General features: G+C 39.3%; 1 protein-coding gene across 1 annotated transcript in view; it reads left to right on the plus strand.

Moving 5' to 3' along the window:
* SLC10A7 (solute carrier family 10 member 7) overlaps positions 1 to 20,583 on the plus strand; it is a 171,411-nt gene that overhangs the window by 119,536 nt on the left and 31,292 nt on the right. The window contains exons 5-7 of the mRNA XM_033857320.2: positions 3,059 to 3,224; positions 4,367 to 4,418; positions 14,073 to 14,146. Of these exons, the coding sequence (XP_033713211.1) occupies positions 3,059 to 3,224; positions 4,367 to 4,418; positions 14,073 to 14,146 (292 nt within the window). The remainder of the gene's footprint in view (positions 1 to 3,058; positions 3,225 to 4,366; positions 4,419 to 14,072; positions 14,147 to 20,583) is intronic.

Consider the following 20,583-nt stretch of genomic DNA (forward strand, 5'->3'; position numbering starts at 1 on the left):
GGTTCATTTGGTTTTTTCTGTAAGATGACTCTAGTAGCACTTAGTTGTCTTTAACTTCATTCGAAACAATTTTGTTAGATTATATGTGACAGCTGTCATATCAGCGTGCATTTAAAAAAGAAGACATCAAAATTGGTGAACTTTTGTGTAGCCATTTTAATATTGAAGATGGAAGAGAAAAAGCAACATTTTCAGCATATTATGCTTTATTATTTCAAGAAAGGTAAAAATGCAATTGAAACACAAAGAAAGATTTGTGCAGCGTATGGAGAAGGTGCTGTGACTGACCGAGCGTGTCAAAAGTGGTCTGCGAAGTTTCGCGCTGGAGATTTCTCGCTGGACGATGCCCCATGGTCAGGTACACCAGTTGAAGTTGATAGCGATCAAGTCGAGATATTAATTGAGAACAGTCAATGTTATACCATGTGGGAGATAGCCGACATCCTCAAAATATCTAAATCAAGCACTGAAAATCATTTGCACCAGCTTGGTTATGTCCATCGCTTTGATGTTTGTGTTCAACGTAAGTTAAGCGAAAAAAACCTTCTTGACCATATTTCCGCATGCAATTCTCTACTGAAACGTAATGAAAACATTCTGTTTTTGAAACAAATCATGAGGGGCGATGAAAAGTGGATACTGTACAATAATGTGGAACGGAAGAGATCATGGAGCAAGTGAAATGAACCACCACCAAGCACACCAAATGCCGGTATTCAATCAAAGAAGCTGATGTTGTGTATATGGTGGGATTGGAAGGGAGTCCTCTATTATGAGCTCCTTCTGGAAAACTGAGCGATTAATTCCAACAAGTACTGCTCCCAGTTAGACCAACTGAAAGCAGCACTTGACGAAAAGCGTCCAGAATTAGTCAACAGAAAATGCATAATCCTCCAACAGGATAACGCAAGACCATATGTTTCTTCGATGACCAGTCAAAAACTGTTATAGCTTGGCTGGGAAGTTCTGATTCAACTGTTGTATTCACCAGACATTGCACCTTCAGATTTCCATTTATTTCTGTCCTTACAAAGTTCTCTTAATGGAAAAAATTTCAATTCCCTGGAAGACTGTAGAAGGCACGTGGAACAGTTCTTTGCTCAAAAAGATAAAAAGTTTTGGGAAGATGGAATTATGAAGTTGACTGAAAAATGGCAGAAGGTAGTGGAACAAAAGGGTGAATATGTTTTTCGATAAAGTTCTTTGAAAATGAAAAATGTGTCTTTTATTTTTACTTAAAAACCGAAGGCACTTTTTGGCCAACCCGATACTTTTGGAATTGGGATCATACATTCTATAACCTATTGCAAAGAGAGGACTTCTGTGTTTTTAACCATTATATATTAAAACAGAATTGGAGGACAGTATCAATTTCAATAACTCTGTGTAATTTCCATTTATTTTATTTCCTGAAGAAGTTGGGTTGCACTGAATTGGACCAATTACCAGCTTTATGCTACCAGAAACAACAGATTATGAAATGACCTTTTAAGTGAAGTCTCTGTAGCCTTCTATTAAGCAGCTACCCCCATGGTGACATATCCGAACATGGGACTATCTGGGTCCCTCAAGCACCAAAATTTGTGTGCTGATACATCAGTCCATAATACTATGTGACAGAACTACTCTTATTTCTCTCTACCTCACTACATTTAAACTTTAAAGAAAGAAATGAACACTAGATAAGTTACTGTGGTTTCGGATCACTTGTGCAAAAACAAAACATGATTTTTTATAAATTCACCTGTAACTTTAATTACAAGATCTACTTTTTCAAAATATTTAACCACTATTTATCTCTCTCTATAAAACCCTCGTTCTCCTCCCGCCCCACCCAACCTTCAAGGTGCTGCACCTATACTTCATACCAACTGGTCAGCTTTCTGCCAGGACACCCTTTTTCAACACTTGTTTTACTTACTGAGCACTTGAGATCGGAGGAGATCGATCCAATAGCCGTTTGTTCACAGGTTCTCTGGAGAGTCGTTTATTTATTCTTGAGTATCTGTGAAGGCATGCCTCATTGCGAATTAAGCCTTTTTAGTGACAGAGTGGAAGATGACAGAACCCCATCAGCCTTGTCAGGAGAAGTTCCCTGACCTCATTATTGCTAATGGATCATGGTAATTCAGCCTGTTGTGAAATCTCATGTTCAATTATGCAGGATAATGAGTGACTCAAAACTTAATGTCTCTCAACTCTAGTCTTCATTATCGGGTTTGTTCAGCTTCTTCCAAAAGCCAAAGGTTTTAAATAGAGTGGTTCACTTTTATATCCAGACTTAAAGTTATCGCCAATGTTCAGGCTGTCCTTATTTGAAATATCTGACTTGATTTTAAAATATGAGAGGATTGCCATATAACTTCATATTTCACTCATCCTTTTGTAGGAAAGTTAGGACAGGTTTATTCATTTTTAAGTGTTAATTCTGGAATTCTAAAAGCATGCAAATGGCATTTGTCTTTGGATTCACAAAAACTCTAGATATTCAGAGTCTGAATTATTTAAACTCCCACAACACATGCACTTTTGCTTTTCAAGCATGAGTTATAATTTAATTAAAAACTTCTGGTGCATTGCTAGCATTTTAAATATTAATATGTTCCATGGATCATTTTCGATTATCTACTGTCTTGAAATTCTTGAAGATGTCAGACTGTTAAGATTCCCAAAGTTGCACTTGGAATTGTCCATCGAGGCAAAGGGGACTGTGATAATTACACACATCCATTAGGATCAGCAGAAGAGATAAACTTTGGGGAGGCTTAATGGGCATGTCTCAGTGACAGCTAGCAAAGAGCATTTGGCATGATTAAGGATGGATTTGAATGCAGTGGAAAATATACTGTCCTTATGGACACCAGTGGAAGTTGCACTACAAATGTTAAATTCCCCAGGAGAAGAGTGGTGTGGCAGGGAAGCTTTGAAATCCCCTATGGCCATCCTCCAAATTATTCTCTTTCCTTTATGTCTTTCTGCTGTCAGAATCACTTTGCAATGCCCAATTCAACTCCCTCCACATCTGAAAAGAGGCAAACTGTTGGTCTCTGTGTTTCAGATTGTCCGAAGATACATCAAGGACTGGCTTGAAAGAAAGAAGCCTCCTTTTGGTGCTGTCAGCAGCAGCGTGCTCCTCGTGATAATCTACACAACCTTCTGTGACACGTTCTCGAACCCAGATATCGACCTGGATAGATTCAGTCTTATTCTCATACTGTTCATAAGTAAGTTGGAAGGTGGGATACCCTTGCTATCTCCTCAGCTTCCTCAATAGCAAAGCAAAGCCATCTGTGGTCCCTAAATTCATTGCCAATATTCATTTGCTTAGAAAAGAATACTTCCTTTTGTGTTGCATGTACGGACTCAGTGACTTTATCGTATGTATCTGTTCTTTAGAAAGACATCAGTTATGCACTTATGACATAATCTCCTGTGTTTTTTATGTCTGATTTACAACAGTTGATGCCAGATGAAAGAAGCCATAATATTTGTCAAATTCAAATGCTAGATTGAGCACTTTTTTGCCAATTTATTTTATTGTAACTTGAAGCTAATCTTACCCTTTATTGTGAATTAAAAGTAGGATTTATAATCTATGGTACTGTCGTTTTCTAAGTATAGTAATTGGCTGCATTGGTTAAAATGTGACTATTTACATAATGTTTTCTATTAAAATATACCCAAAGTAATATCATTTCATTTTGAGAAGCAGCAGGCTATAAAATGCACGTAACTGCTAGGGTCCAAAACTAACCTTTTGTTCTATTTACCCAGTAATACCAAAGACTACTTTGGTAATTATAATATCAAAGAATGTTTTGTTATTAAAATCAACATGAGTCATTCCAAAATATATGTTATATGCTACCACATTTATGCTATTTGCTATTATTCATAGTACAAACCAGCTCTTCCGAAATTGAACAAATAACCAAACTTTAAATCAAAGAGGGTTTTAGAGTGACCCTGAGTAGCAAATATCATAGGTTATATCTGAGGATATCTTCACTAAGAACAAGTTGAGGGACTTCCCTGGCAGTCCAGTGGTTAAGACTCTACGCTTCCACTGCGGGGGGCCCAGGTGCACTTTCACTGCAGGGGGCCCGGGTTCGATCCCTGGTTGGAGAACTAAGATCCCGCATGCTGCGAGGCGTGGAAAAAATAAAATAAAAAGAACAAGTTGAGTCCCAGTAGTTTAAATGATTCTGTCAGTTTAGCAATGTGTGTGTGTTTCACTTATTCGTTTGTTTATTTTTCTATTTGAATTCCCCTAAGTTTCAGATAAAACGAAGCATACCAGCAAGTATGCTACAGATACTGATTTTACAGTGCTAATTTAGATTTAATCTTTTTGTTTTTTCTTCAGTCTGTTCCATTCAGCTGAGTTTTATGCTTTTAACATTCATCTTTTCAACGAGGTAAGTGACCTGGTATCTCTTGTTGTTAATTTCCTAATGGACGACTCATGCTCTTTACTTGGCTTCCAGGCCCCTACATGCTTCTACTTGGTCTCCTGTCTCCCGACTGTTGTATCTTGCTCCTGCCACCCTCAAGTTGTAGAAGTTACCAAAGGATCTGTTCTTGGCCCTCGTTTCATTATTCACACTTTGTGCGTAGGCAGCCTCCTCCGTTCTGCTGGCTCGAGCTCTCAGCTTCCTGCTGATGAAGCCTAGACCTTACACTGCACTGTTTTCTGGAGCTCTGGCCCTGCACATCACTTACCATTTGGATAACTTCACCTGACTGTCTTAACAAGACCTCACACTCACCCGTGCTTTTTCCACTGCACTAAACTCAAAATATTCAAAATGGAATTAATCTTTTTCCCCAGTACTTCCTCTTTCTCTCATATTTTTTAATGGAACTGCCATCCACAGAGTTACTCAGACTGGAATCCTTCACATTATTATTTTTTCAACGTCTTGATCCTACCTCGGCACTCTACAAGCCCGTTCCCTAATTCAGGCTCTCGCTGCCTCTTTCTCCCTAGACTGTTGCCATGCATGTCTTACTGTTATTCTTCATTTCCAGACTGAGCTTTTCTTGTGTATTTCATACTGCTTCCAATAACTCAGAGTCCTGATAATAGGTCTTCTGTTCAGAGACCTTCAATGGTCAGCCAGTGCCTGCAGAATGAGGTTCATTTTGGGGGGCTAAGTGAACCACTACTAGCATTCACACCATCTAAGCTTTAGGTTGAGGTAAAATCTTTGCTGTTCCCTGGAAGAACCTCAAGCATTTTCATTTCTGTCCCTTGCTTAGGCTGACCCCATGTCAAAATTCGTCTCCATGTCCTGGTTCATCTTTCCTGTTCTTAAAGCCTCACTTCTTCCACCAGTATTATACATTCAACAGATATGACTTAAGCCTTTGGGAGGAGAACGTTACCACAGTGAATAGCACAAATAATGATTTTGATCCTGTATGAGTTTATAGACTAGATATATGCATTGGTAACTGAGTGTTCTCTTAGTGCGACAGTAACAACCTGGAGTCAATTCAAAGAAGAAGGCACTCCCAAAGAGAGTGGTAGAACAAGACTCCATGGAGGAGATGGGATTTGACGTGAGTCATAAAGAATAGCTAATTATTCAGCAAACACAGATGCAAAGAGGGAGTTCTTGGAAGAAGAAATAGTAAAGCAAATGTAGACATGCAAACACACACACACACACACACACACAAAGACCTGGTGGAACAATAGGAGTAGAGGAAAATGAAAAATAATAATAGTAACTGGAAAAGTAAGCTTGGGCCAGATTGCGAGGGCCTTGAATGCCAGGTGCTGGCAATGAGCTGCCACAAGGGAAGGGGCCTGCGTTGTTTATGGGGCCTGAAATAGCGTCAGAGCATGGATGGCTCAGGCCTCATATTAGGCACTTGGCTCTTAGAGCACTTGCTATAGCACGAGGCCAGTTGTAAACAGTCAATAAAAATTTATTGATTGGTGTAATTTGAAGCATTTTCCCAGGCTTGTGGTTGTGATTTATGAAGTAAGAGTAGAGCCTGGAGCCGTTAAGTCACAGAGAAAATGTGACTTAATTGGGTAAGTCTGAGAGTAGGAGCTATTTTAAAGTTCTTTCTGTAAATGGCTTGTTACGTCACCTTCGAAAAGATGTTTGCCTTCCGCTGGCTGTTTGTTTGCTGGTCCTTGTGGCCGAAGTAATCCTCAGACCCAGTCATCCTATCGTATCAGACTGTCAGTGACTGAAAAATTCCTTGAAAAGCACAGAACAGCCACTACTGGGATTGCTGAAGGAGGGCTGGGGGAGGGGAGTATCACAACTAGTTGAATTCGAAGTGAGAATTGTCAGCATGGAGTAGGCTGGACTTTCATAAAGCCTTGTGGTTTTGAGGCCCTTCTAATCTGCCTTATTCTGCCTTCACTAAAGTTCTGTTGTGTTTTGAACTTGCTTGGCCCACTGCCAGACATGCCTGTTCTTTGGTAAACAACAGAATATGGAGTGGCTGTAATCGTGCTCCTGGGTTGTGGTTGTGTAGCCCCAAAATATGCCATTAAAATTTGGAGATGTTTCAATTAGACAAAATTTATGATTTTCACATTCTGTTTTCATGCTGGAAGACCCCATAGCACTTGAGGATTTTATTGGAGGAATGAAAAATACCAACATTTATTGAACCCTACTCTGTGCCAGGCACTGTGCTAGGGATTGTGCATATGTTATTTTGTGTAAGTCTGACAGCAAAAGACTAGGTTACTATGCATTTTTGTTGCTATTTTGCAGATGATGACCCACACTTAGAGTAGTTTAGGGACTTGCCTAAAATCAGATTTTAGTAGTTTAGTAACTTACCCAAAATCAGATGGCAAATACTGCACTTAGAACTGAAATTCATCTCCATTTGACATTTCCAAAAGAATTTACCCATGCTTTTTCCACTGCACTAAACTACTTCAATGAATTTTAATGTTCACAATCCTTGTTTTGGTTGGGGAATTTGTAGAGAGCATATAACTGGATTCTCCAAGTTCACACACACACAAATTAGTCAAAGATACCAAGAGTTAGAACTAGGACCCACTGGTTTATTCTCTGAGTTCTTTTCTTTTCCTACTTTTTGTTCCTTCCTTCTTAAAATTAGTGGAATTGGCCTGTGGTGGGTTTTTTCTTTTCTTTTACTTGCCAATTCAGTAAAGCTAAAACCAATCCAGATATCCAGAGACAAAAATCTCAACATAGAAATCAGTCTGTCTTTTTTTGTATAGCATGCCACTGACCTCTGATGGTGGAAGTTTAGCATAAACCAGGAGAGACCCAGCCTAGGAAATTCAACTTCCCTGCAACACTTGTTTACCTGGTTAATATTTCTTAGGTTTACAGACCTGACATGTTACCATTGTGTAACATGTCATTGTGTCTGGCAGGGGAGCCTCTTCTACTTTGAGTATTTAAAATACATTTGAGAGTTGTTATTCTGTGTTCTCATTTATCTGTCCACAGAAGAGCATCAGGGTTAAAAATTCCAACTCTGGAGTCAGACAGACTCAAGTTTCAATCCTGTTTAATAACTTTGTAACTTTTGTCAGTTTCCTCATTGATAAAATGGAGATAGTAGTAGTACCTATCTCATAGGGTCATTTGGAGAATTAAATAATACGCACATAAAGCCCTCAGCATAATACCTAGTATATAGTAAGTGCTCAAGAAACGTTAGCTACTGTAAAATATTTGCTATATCACAGTAGCGTATGTTATTTCAAAAACTAATTATGGAAGAGAGAGAATTAGTATTTCTAGTTTTGCAATATATTCTTTTGGACGTTTCTCTGTCACAGTTGCTAGGAATGGGGAGTTGATTCATCAAACCAAGAGTCCACTGTCCATAGTGACCTAAGCTTTCTGCAACTTTCAGAAGCTTCAAAGGTAGAAGAAAAAAGTTGAAAAAGCTTAGAAAAATAAAGCAGTAATTGGGAGCCTTTTAAAAGTATATACAAGATAGTTTGGTAGATTGATAACTAGAGTAATAGAAACCTAGATTGTCCCTAGAGTGACAAAAGAAACTATTAAGAAAGGAAAAGGAAGAAAACAAATATAAATATTTGCATTAGGTGCTTTAGCCCTTATCAGTACATTTTCAACCAGATGTCTCATTCAGCCTCAGGCCATAGTCCTGGGAGGGAAGGAGAGTGACCTGGAGGGCAGGAGAGGGAGAAAGGGAGGGAAGGAGAGAAGAGGAGCATTGTTATTCCTGAGAAGTCTCCTAGCCATTTCAGAGATGGGCCGACTAAGCCAGAGCTCTGGGTAACTTGTTTAGTGCCACACAGCTGGTGATAGACGAGGTCTCCTAAAACGTGTAAAGACAAAAATGGGACCTGATGAAACTTAAAAGCTTCTGTACAGCAAAGGAAACTATAAACAAGATGAAAAGACAACCCTCAGAATGGGAGAAAATATTTGCAAACGAATCAACAAAGGATTAATCTCCAAAATATGTAAACAGCTCATGCAGCTCAATATTAAAAAAAACAAACAAACAATCAAAAAATGGGCAGAAGACCTAAATAGACATTTCTCCAAAGAAGACATACAGATGACCAAGAGGCACAGGAAAAGCTGCTCAACATCACTAACTATTACAGAAATGCAAATCAAAATTACAATGAGGTATCACCTCACACCAGTTAGAATGGGCATCATCAGAAAATCTATAAACACAAATGCTGGAGAGGGTGTGGAGAAAAGGGAACCCTCTTGCACTGTTGGTGGGAATGTAAATTGATACAACCACTATGGAGAACAGTATGCAGGTTCCTCAAAAAACTAAAAATAGAATTACCATATGATCTAGCAATCCCAATACTGGGCATATACCCAGGGAAAACCATAATTCAAAAAGACACATGCAGCCCAATGTTCATTGCAGCACTATTTACTATAGCCAGGTCATGGAAGCAACCTAAATGCCCATCGACAGACGAATGGATAAAGGTGTGGTACATATATACAACGGAATATTACTCAACCATAAAAAGGAACGAAATTGGGTCATTTGTAGAGACATGGATGGACTGTCATACAGAGTGAAGTAAGTCAGAAAGAGGAAAACAAATATTGTATATTAACGCATATATATAGAGTCTAGAAAAATGGTACAGATGAACCGGTTTGCAAAGCAGAAATAGAAACACAGATGTAGAGAACAAACATATGGACACCAAGGGGGGAAAGCAGGGTGGGGGTGGGTGATGGGATGAACTGGGAGATTGGGATTGACATATATACACTAATATGTATAAAATAGATAACTAATAAGAAACTGCTGTATAAAAAAAATGAAATAAAATTTCAAAAAAAAGAAGATGAGAAGCCCAGGTAAAGATTTTTAAACCATGTTCTGTTAAAAAAAAAAAAAAAGCCACACAGGTACAGAGGTTAACAAAGGAAAGTATTTCACGTGGAAGTTTCCCCCTGTAAAAACAGTGGGCTTAGACGGGACTATCTCAGAGGACCCTTTCTGCTCCACATTCTGTAATTCTGCTAGTAAAACCTTTTGACATGTTTTCCTTTGTGGGTACTCAAAGGAAGGCAAAATAAATATTATGTGGAAAACACTGAATGAAAGCTTTGTGAGAGAATAAAAAGACCAGTTGGGAAGAAAAGGAAATAAACATCTCGAGGGAAGCCAAAGTAATCAAAGGAATTATAAAAACAAGATAAAAAGAAAATCAATATTAAATAGAGATAAGGTAGAGTTCGAAAATAAATAGTAATGCGATTCCTTTCAAGAATGTGAGCAGACACAGTAGAGAGGATAATCACTGAAAATAATTGTAGCCATTACCACGTAATATAATGTATGGGATACTTTGTTTCTCTGTGTGTTGTCACGACTTTTCACCATTTAACCACCCCTGAACAGAGCATGGGTGAGGGAGGGTTAGTTACCAGGATGGCTGCTCTCATCCACTAAATTGTGTGGTGATTTTGGTTATGGTTTTGAGTTTTTATAATGTTCTTCTCAGAAGGCAAACTTGTCTTCACAATTTGGGGCACCCTCCTTATTAGCTGTGTGACTTGAGGCAACTGTGCTTCAAGATCCCTTTTCGGAAAAAACAAGACAAAAATACTGTTACCGTATAAGGCTGTTCTATGAAGAAAGAAGAACTGGATGCAAAGTGCTTAGAAAAGTGCTCAATAAATGTTGACTGCAGGGCTTCCCTGGTGGCGCAGTGGTTGGGAGTCCGCCTGCCGATTCAGGGGACGCGGGTTCATGCCCCGGTCCGGGAAGATCCCACATGCCGCGGAGCGGCTGGGCCCGTGAGCCATGGCCGCTGGGCCTGTGCGTCTGGAGCCTGTGCTCTGCAACGGGAGAGGCCACAACAGTGAGAGGCCCACGTACCGCAAAAAAAAAAAAAAAAAAAAAGTTGACTGCAAATCAACTATACTTCAATTAAAAAAAAAATATATATATATATATATATGTGATAGAAAAAAATTTCTTTAATGTTTACTGCTATGGTTACTCACCATCCTTATCCTCTTCCTCCTTATCTTGGATGGAAGGTTAAGTGAGCACGTGCTCTGCTGGCTTCTCCAAGACCTGTGATGTGGAACAGTCTGTTATTGTAGACATAGAGTATAAGTCAGCCCTATTTAGGTGGAGTATTGTTTTTAACCTCAAACATTCCATCTTTACGTCCTGATTCTCCCCACTGAAGGGCTTTGTGTCAGTAGGACCCTAGGGCAGTGTTCCAACCCACATCAGGCCAGATACCTCCTCGTGTGGGCTTACCTTCGGTCTCCTTACCCCGGAGCAGAGGACAAGTAAGCATATCTTGCAAACATCCTCTTTCGCCACACTGGAAATGCTGCTCCAACATGGCAGCCAGCGCCAGATTAAATCAGAGCTTTCGTGGCCAGAGAGATCTAGACACATTAGAAATGGGTCAAGCAGAACCGCGTTCACCAAAGAAGAAGTGTACTGCCGGACTCCCTTGGAAGAAAACCAAACTGCCTAAATCCAGATGCAGCAGCAACTGGTTACAAACAAGGGCAGCCGAAGCCCTCAAAGGCCTTTGCAGTGTTATTGACACCAGAGCATTGCCGGAGAAAGACCCCAGACTAGGCCAGCTGGCTCTGCCACGTGTTCCACAATCACAGCTGGGCATTCATTCCTGGAGGCATCTTTTATTCATTGTGAATTGACCGTAGGTCATATTCCCCAGTCTGCTTATGTCAAGTTTTTCTCAGGCCTCAGTATTCCCTCAGACTTCTCTGTAGATGAATGAACTGCCTCACGCTTTGCACAGAAAGTAAATTCTCTGATGTAGATTCCCCTCCACTTTCCTATTCTCCACCTAAAGATTTTCTATATTTTTCACTCACCTTGTCTTCTTTTGCTTCCAGCTCACAGACTCTCAGACTGTAGGACACTCTCCTCTCCGGCTAATCTCAGTCTCATCCTCTCAGGCCCCTTTGAGGATGTGGTTTCGTCCATTATTTCTACCTGCTATATCATCACTTTCTATGTATAAACAGGTTCGTCTCCATGGCCCTTTTCTTCTCTTCACCAGATTTCTTGAAAACACAGCCCCCTTCACTACTGCAAATTCAGTAAATTTAAACCTCAACTCCTGGGTCTCCTGCCCAGACCCTACTGGGCTTCCTCTTCCATTCCTTATTTCCATTAATGCTTTGATACTTCTCTCAAAGTTTCTAATTTCTCTTCAATCTCTCTTCTTCTCTCAAGGCAACAATAACAATAAAAGTATAAACTAGCTTTGTTTTTTTTTTTTTTTGCGGTACGCGGGCCTCTCACTGTTGTGGCCTCTCCCGTTGTGGAGCACAGGCTCCGGACGCGCAGGCTCAGCGGCCATGGCTCACGGGCCCAGCCGCTCCGCGGCATGTGGGATCTTCCCAGACCGGGCCACGAACCCATGTCCCCTGCATCGGCAGGTGGACTCCCAACCACTGCGCCACCAGGGAAGCCCTAAACTAGCATTTTTAAACACTTGCTATGTGCCCAGTTCTTAACAGATATTGGCATTTATCCTCACAATGACCCTAAGAGGCAGACAGTATTATCCCCATTTTATATCTAAGCAAAAGGATGGTCTGGATTTAAATTCCAGTGTGTTTCCCGCACTGCCTGTGCTCTTAAGCTGTTGGGAGGGAATATTTTGTAGAAGTTACCAGTTGACAAGTTCTTTTAATTCTATCTTCATGTCTCTTACCACCAGCTCCTGTACTCACTGTGATTCTTCAGGCCCTCATAGCTTTCTGCTCCCTGCCTGGGCTCATCAACTTAGCCTTATACTGGGCTGTGTGACTACTCTTCCTTAAGAACGGGTCTGACCATGCCATTCTACTGTCCCATGTCCTTCAGTAGTTCCCCTTATCCTATCTTATGGAGTCCACGCTCCTGGACGTGAGCGAGTGCCCCTGCACACAAGTCACCCTGGAGAGTCTGCGCTTTGCCAACTGCCTCCTGCACTTGCATGCTTCCGTTCTGCTCTCCCTTATCTAAAATCCGCATCTGCGCATGTCTAAACCTGTTCTTTAAAGCCTAGCTCAATTGTAATTTCCTCCAAGAAGTTCTCTACAGGCTTCATCATCATCCCCTACCCCCCTGACAAGCTTGAGATCATCCTCCCCTTCAGAACCAAAACATCCTCTCTAGAGACTCTCTCCCTTTCTCTCTCTCTCTTTCTTTCTCTCTCTCTCTCTCTCTGTCTCCCTCCTCCTTCTCTTTCAACTGAGGTGAGACACCAAAAATTCAATTTGGAAAGATGTTATTTAAAAAAAAAAAAAAAAGGCTGCAGGTAAGACTGGTTAGGAAGCATGAGCTTACATGATTTTTCAAAGGAGAGGAGACTAAAGGGCAATTTAAATATTCTCTTAACATATGTACAGAGGAGCAGGTGGTGGAGGAGAGGGTCCTGCTCCCCTCCAGTGAGTATATAACAAAGAAACAGGATGTGGGATCTGCTGAGGGAAGCTTTTTCTCCCAGTGAAAGTTGTATATAAGGATGAGGTTACTAAGGGAAATGGTGGGGTCTCTTTCTTTAGACATACTTGACAATTGGTTAGATTGTTACATCTACAACTATATGCATGCAGTCGGGTTCTAGAACATTTTTCCATTTGCTAGCCCTCTTGTCTGAGTTCAGGGCGGGAATGAACAGACTCACTATATCTTCAAACACTGATCATGCAGGAAGGAATAGTTTGTAACATATCAAGGATGCAATAATAAAACTTATATTTCTAACCTTTTTGGTTCCTGGTTCTCTAAATCTTTATGATCTAAAATAGGAAATCTGAATATGGTATTCACCAGTACTGATCCCCATAAAGTTTAATGGATTTTGACTACACAAGATTTTTTTTATCCTTAACATATTATATAACAATAAAACAATGGCAGTTAAGCGCGGGCACAGGAGCCAGACTTGATTTAAATCCTGGCTCTGTCACTTCCTAGCTATGGGGTCCTGGGTAGGTTACATAACTTCTGTGTGCCTCAGTTTTCTCATCTGTAAATAATGATATTGTATTGCCTACCTGATAGGGTTTTTGTCTTTATATGCAAAGACCTTAAGGGAATACCTGATACATAGTCATGGATAAAAATTGGTAATTTATTATTTTTACTAAAAACATATGATGTTAAACCTTTGTTCATACCGTGTATTTCTCAAAGGCCGTTGTTTGCTGCCAAGGGGATGTGTTGCTCCTTGAGGGAAGCCTTTTGGAAATACATTAACTCTTTTCAAGCCACTGGGTTAAAATCAAGTGATAGCCTAGTGACTGAGCTAACTTTCCTTGCTGCGTGATTTTTGTAAAGTCTTGTGCCACAAGCTGATTACATATGTGATTTTAGAAGACCTCCACCACACATTTTTAAGACTGTCTCCTTTTCATGGATAAATGACTCAGAAATTATTCTCTAAAAAGAAATTTGGACATTTCTGTACATTTGGGTATAGAATTACTTCTGTCACCAGGACTGATCAAAGGGATGTTAGCACAAAGGTAGGTACTACGTTTGATTGAGGATGTCTTAAATATGCTTTTTATTTGTAAAACACTTTTTTCTTTTGCCACTAGGAATAATTCAGGTTTCACACCAGCAGACACTGTGGCTGTCATGTTCTGTTCTACACACAAATCCCTCACATTGGGTAAGTGTCCCACAGACGTAAAAACCAACTTAATATTACCCTCAGATAATTGCATCTTATGATTTTGAAATTCAAACAACTCTTCAAATTAAATGGAATGGGGGTATTTTCCACTCTGTGACCTAAAGAACAATAGCAAAGTGAGGATGGGTCATAGCTTTGAAATACCATCACTGGATTGAACCCATTTTTGAGGGCCTAAATTTAATAGTGTAGGATTTAACTTTATTTGTAATCATGTTTTCGATTCTCATAGAAGATTTTCAATGTAGAATGTTCATGTTAAAAGTCTGGGGGTGCGTAGTTGGGGGCAGGGGGTGCAATGAGCACAAACTTGGTTTTGGAAGGCTCTAGAGTGACCCCTGGGAAATGTCACCTTATATTTTCTGGAAGCTTGGAGCAAGGTGGAAATAATGTTATGACTCTAGTTTGATATTGACATTAGTTTGAAGTTCCTTTCAGAATGTTATTTCTATAAAGAAACACGACATAGTTATCATTAACTCAATCTGATCAGCACCTAAAATGAAATAAGTACGTATTTAATGGATAAAAATAGATCAAGAAAAGTGCTATTTTCTACTTAGCTTTATCCAGTTTAATGACATTATCCCAATAACCTGTCCAAGACATCTGGAATCCATGTTTTTAGTCATTAAAAGTCATTAAGTAATGAGAAACTTTATTGAAATAGACATCATTAACAAACTCCTTGGGGTAGTAGGCACATTGTGGTAAAACTAGTTTTAAAAATTCCATTACATTTTGACGTGTGACTGACTAAAGAGAATGACATTGCTCTAAGTCTGCTCGTGTTAAAGTTCAGTCTGTAAACTAGGAAACAAAGAGATTTCATAATGGTTTTACTAGCCCCAAACATATTTGTCTGATAGAATTATTTTCAGTCTTGCAAAGTTTGGGAAATGATTTAGAAATTGGACATACTCTTAAAGAAGCAATTGCTATCTAGGGGTTCAGCTTATTTGAAGAAAAAATATATATATACTGTCCATACGTTGCATTATGACTGTTAGGTTTTCTTTATAATCATCACCAAATAGAATTTGAAAGAGCTTTTTGGAAGCCACATTCCAGTCCTGATTTTGTGATCCTGGACAAATCACTTAGGCTCCCTGAACCTCAGCTTTCTCACTTTGTAAGCCATTTTCTTACTTTTTCTTAATTCTTAAGGCTGCTGTAAAGATTAAAGATAAAATGTGTTAAGTACCCAGCACAGGACTTGTACCTAATACAAGTCAGTACATGACAGAATGTGTTCAGTAGTTGTGCTGTGTGTGGATTGCTGTGGACGAAATGAGAGTGCCCACCTAGAGAGCTCGGTGTGCTGCCTGGCACATAACACATACCCTTAAAGCAGCAGCTGTTATTAGTTATTATTAACTGTATTGGTTATGACGGTATTACCATTCCCAGGGTTCCAGTCCCCTGACCCCGGTTCCGTAGATGTTCATGTAACAGGTGTGGTTTAACTGTTGACCTCAGAGAAATCATCTTGCACTTCCTCCTTCATGCGGTCGTTGTGATGTGATGCCCGGTGCTCCAGGTCTCCTGAAAAGGAAGGGGCTGTTACAAAGGTAGGGAGGCCAGAGGCGGATGCTGCCAGGCACCTCAGAGGTCACGAGTCAGGGATCAAATGAGCCTGTGTCGTTAGAGCAGATGCTGAGTCCTGGCTGCACCACATATGCTTCCACACTTCTGCAGTGGCCTTTCAAACCTGCCCCCCCTGTAGGATTTGCTTTTGTCAGGACAACCAAAATGGGTTGTGTTTGTTTCTCCATGATTTTCTCCTGTGCTTGGAGCTGGCGGTGGTGAACCCGAGAAGCATACTGCACCGTGATCAGTATTCTTTTCTTTTCTGTAAGCAGAATACCTACCCATCCTATCTTTTTTTTTTCTTTTCATTTTTTTCATCTCAAAGCCATATCCTTCTGTCCTTGATGCTTTCTAATTTTCAGGCAAACAGGTGCTCTGAACGTCGATCAAAAGTAGCTGTTGTGCTAAAAATGTTTGGGTTAACTTGGACTTCTGCTTTTGCATTTTGCTTTTGCAGTGTTCGCCCATGAAATAGATACTTGGGTCCTCCAATAAAATACTCATGTGGTATCTAAGTAACCATCGTAGTGTAAATCCTTAGTTATTTCCATAACATGGTAGACCTCCTATGCTTTCTTGGAATTGCAAGACCTAAATACTCATCCTGACTCTTCCACTGAGACATCCCCAGGCCTCAGTTTCCGTAGCTCTTAGATAAGGGAATTTTACTTCGAGCTAGGCTATTCTATCACGCCGGGATCAGACCTGGCTTCCTGCCTGCAATCTCCTAGGTAGCATTTATAAAAATGACCTCTTTGCTGCTTCCTTATCTCAGTGAGATGGCACGGATCACCCTTGTCCCAGGAGCACCCTTATTTCTACATACAGCAAGGGGTGTTTGGATCCTGTTGCTTGAATGGACTTGTTAAGCCCTATACATTTAGTGTATCAGTTTTCACAAGATCCAATTCATGTTTCTCTCTACTGGTGACCTGACTTCTCTGGTACAGAGGATATGCCTGGCAGTGACCTGAGCTACAGGCCGATAATTATCCTAATGGAACTTCTCATCTGCATAACAATGAAAGAACATCACAATAAGTGTGAAGAATTCATATTCCAGAAAGCAGGGGGCAAATTTCAAGTAATATCACTCAGAGTTATATTTCTCTTACTTCAAGATGAAATACGACAGATTAAAATGCATCTATTTGGCATGTAGAAAATATATCTATCCCTTTTGTGATCACTGTCAAAATATTTCTTCTAGTGATTTTAAATACACACACACACATAACATCTCAAATAGAATACATTAAGAAAGCTCTATGAAATAACATTTTTTATTATTATATCCAGTATTTGTATTTAAGAATAAATTATTGCGGGCCCGGTGACACCCAGGTAACTAATGAACCGAAGATGAAAACTCTGGCTTTGAGAAGCCTTCTGAAAGTTCTCTTGTACATACACTTGAAATTTATTTTTTTGTTCTTGCTTTTGCCCTGTCTCAGTCTCTTCAATGTACTTGCATCTACACACATGCTGAATTTGATTCATTGCTTTTATTAGTGCATTTGCCATTGATAGATTAGTTCTTCGTATTAGTACTTTTTCTACTGATTGATTGCAGATGAAGTGACTATTTGACCTTTAATTATGAGGCTTCCTATTGAAAATGACATTGAGCTATGGCTTCACATAATCCATCTGGAAAGCCTGACATGATGCCATTCCCTGGAGTTCGTTCAGGAAGAAAGCGGAGGCCTGGAGGAAGTGCAGCGCTTTCACTGTGCTTCATCTGAAACAATACTACAGGGCTTGTTTGCTGCTCTCCTGTAGTTGCACCTCAGGGTTGGAGATAATTATATTTTGTCAAGACAGCATCACTGGCTGTGGGTTGCTCCAAAAGCCATGAACTCTCCCAAATTGTTTTCTAGTTTGATGGTGATTTTTGTATAATGATGAGAAGATACTTTACATAGCAGAGGTGGGAGAACAGCGTGCACCCTAGTTACCAATGGTTCAGTGCTCACTCAGTCAATAGAGCTCATCACAAAAGAAATTCGATCCGAGGGACCCTGTGGAATTAGTATTTTATTTTATTTATCTTTTTCTCTCGAGTGTTCAAATCACTTTGGTATCTAGAGTTCTAATATATATAGAAAGCTTTCTCACTATTCCTAGAAAGAGAATGTTTAAGGATGTTTGAGATCCTTAAGTGAGTGTATGTTTATATTAGTTTTTCATGTTTCCAAATGGCAAAATGAAAGCGTATACTCCTAGAGCATGTCAACTGACAACTGGCAATCAGTTGTGAGACCAGTTGTTTGTTTCCAAAAGCTTTTCTGAATTGAAAGAATGCTCTTTAAGTTTTAAATAGAGTGTCGTGATCAATGTGTATTAAAAGTCCACTATGGGTCTTACCATTTATAGACATTTGTGTACAAAGACCAATCAAGGCATCTTTTCCTCACATTGAACTTCATTATGAGTCTACGCTTGCAGTTACACAGCTGAGCTGTGATAAGAAACTGCGTTAAGCAAAAAGCATATAGCTTTTTGATAGACATAGGATTCTGGAAAGAGTGGAAAGAATACATACCTGATTCTAGTTGGGATTCAAGTTGCAGTTCTCTTACCAAAAGCTGAACAAATCACTTAACTGCTATCAGCCTCAATTTCCAAATCTGTAAAATGAGAAGATGGAAGAGATGATACTTGAGATTCCTTCCAGTTTTAAGTTCCTATGAGTCTTTTGCTCAGTGACTGATATTACCACCATTCTATAAGGTAACAGTTTCCCTGCTATGTGTGAAAAGGAAAAGAGTTCTTGAAAGGAACAGCTATATAAATAATGTTACAATATTACAAGAAAGGAAATATGACTGTTACATCTTCCTAAAGAGGCTAAAAATTATCTTCATACTCTCCAAAGAGTTTCATAGGAGACACAAACTCTGAAAAGGATCTCATTTTCAATTTTACTTGGAAGCTTTTCAAGAGTGCTAAAGGATTACCCTGCAGCTTGGGCTGAAAAGATCATTTAATAACATCTGGGTTATTTTCTCCAGAGGAAATGGAATTGAAATAGGAAAGTTTGCATTTCTGTTTTTCTTTCCCCCTAAAGCTTCTCTGCAATTCTATTTGGCACATAAAGACTATTATCTTGATGAAACTGCCCTACAATTGGGAAGCACTTTTTTAAAGCCTTTAAGCCCTTAACTCTTGTTACCTAAATAACCTTGAATATTAGCAAATCAGTAATTATTATCTTATTTTTCAAACAAAGAAGTGAAGCGTAGAAAAAATTCTAAAAATTTATGCCAGGGCATATAACTAACAGAGACTAGATTCCAGGTCTCCTGCTTCCAGAGCTGCATTGGACAATAGGATGTGAAAGCTCTTTGAAGACCCAGAAGTGCTAGACTGATTCTGAGTGTTCTCAGTGTACACTCTCAGTGTGGGTTTGAATCATTTTATTGATTGTTTAAAAAAGAAAATCACTTCTGATTCCATTGCTAGTTATGAGACAGTTTAAAAATCTTCACTACCTGTAATTGTGGCCATATGTATATATTCCTTATGGCCCGTCATAAACTGGCACACAGTCCTTATATTTTCTTTATTAACAAAAGGTTATATTGTAGTTAAAGTGTGCCTTGATGGGCCAGCCCTTACCTTTCAGGGGCATCAGTGTCTGCACTCTGTTCTTGCAAACTGAGAACCACAATGCTGTTTAACAACAAACTATCAAAGTAGAAATCGAAGTCCTGGGTAAAGACAGAAAATAGAAGTTTGTCTCTGAGGCATAAGCGTAAATATATTTTTTGTCCTGCAATTTGCTTTTGGTGTTTCAGTTCTGTAAGGAAAGACAGTATGGGGTCCTCTACCACCTGACAGATTTTTTTTTAAATGGAAGTATAGTTGATTTACAATGTTGTGTTAGTTTCAGGTGTACAGCAAAGTGACTCAATATATATATACATATATTCTTTTTCAGATTCTTTTCCATTATAGGTTATTACAAGATACTGAATATAGTTCCCTGTGCTGTATCGTAGATCCTTGTTGTTTATCTGTTTTACGTATAGTAGTGTGTATCTGTTAATCCCATACTCCTAATTTATCCTTTCCTCCCTCCCCCACTTCCCCTTTGGTAACCATAAGATTGTTTTCTATGTCTGTGTGTCTGTTTCTGTTTTGTAAACAAGTTCATTTATATCATATTTTAGATTCCACAAATAAGTGATATCATATGGTGTTTGTCTTTCTCTGTCTGACTTACTTCATTTAGTATGATAATCTCCAGGGTCATCCATGTTGCTGCACATGGCATTATTTCATTCTTTTTTATGGCTGAGTAATATTCCATTATATATATATATGTATATATATATATATATATATATATATATATATATATATATATATATATACACACACATCTTCTTTATCCATTCATCTGGCATCTGACAGAGTCTTAAAGATGCCACTGAAATTAAAGGCCCAGTAGGATTTACCACCATAGTGAAAACAAGTTGGGTAGTGTCTGTCCTTTTGTACTGTTTTCTGATCCACATAAAGAAAGAGAGAGATGCAAGTTCTCAAACAAAGTGATACACTTATGTTTGGAGCTTTGCAGATTACTTTGTTTTGAATTTTTGATTCTGAATTTGGTGTCTGAACTTCATCACTAGCATATCCAGACTTCGTAATAAAAATTTAGGAAGTCCCCAGGTTCTGCATAAGTATCAAATGAAAGACATTAAAACCTCTTTGAGGATTTCCTAGCCTGATGCTCAGGTACCATTCTTCTGAACGATACTGCAGGAGGTGTTCGCAGTGTGCGGTGTTCACCAGGACCAATGCCCTGGTGTTCG

The sequence above is a fragment of the Tursiops truncatus genome, chromosome 5 (genome assembly GCF_011762595.2).
Source record: "Tursiops truncatus isolate mTurTru1 chromosome 5, mTurTru1.mat.Y, whole genome shotgun sequence".
In the NCBI taxonomy this organism is placed as follows: domain Eukaryota; kingdom Metazoa; phylum Chordata; class Mammalia; order Artiodactyla; family Delphinidae; genus Tursiops; species Tursiops truncatus.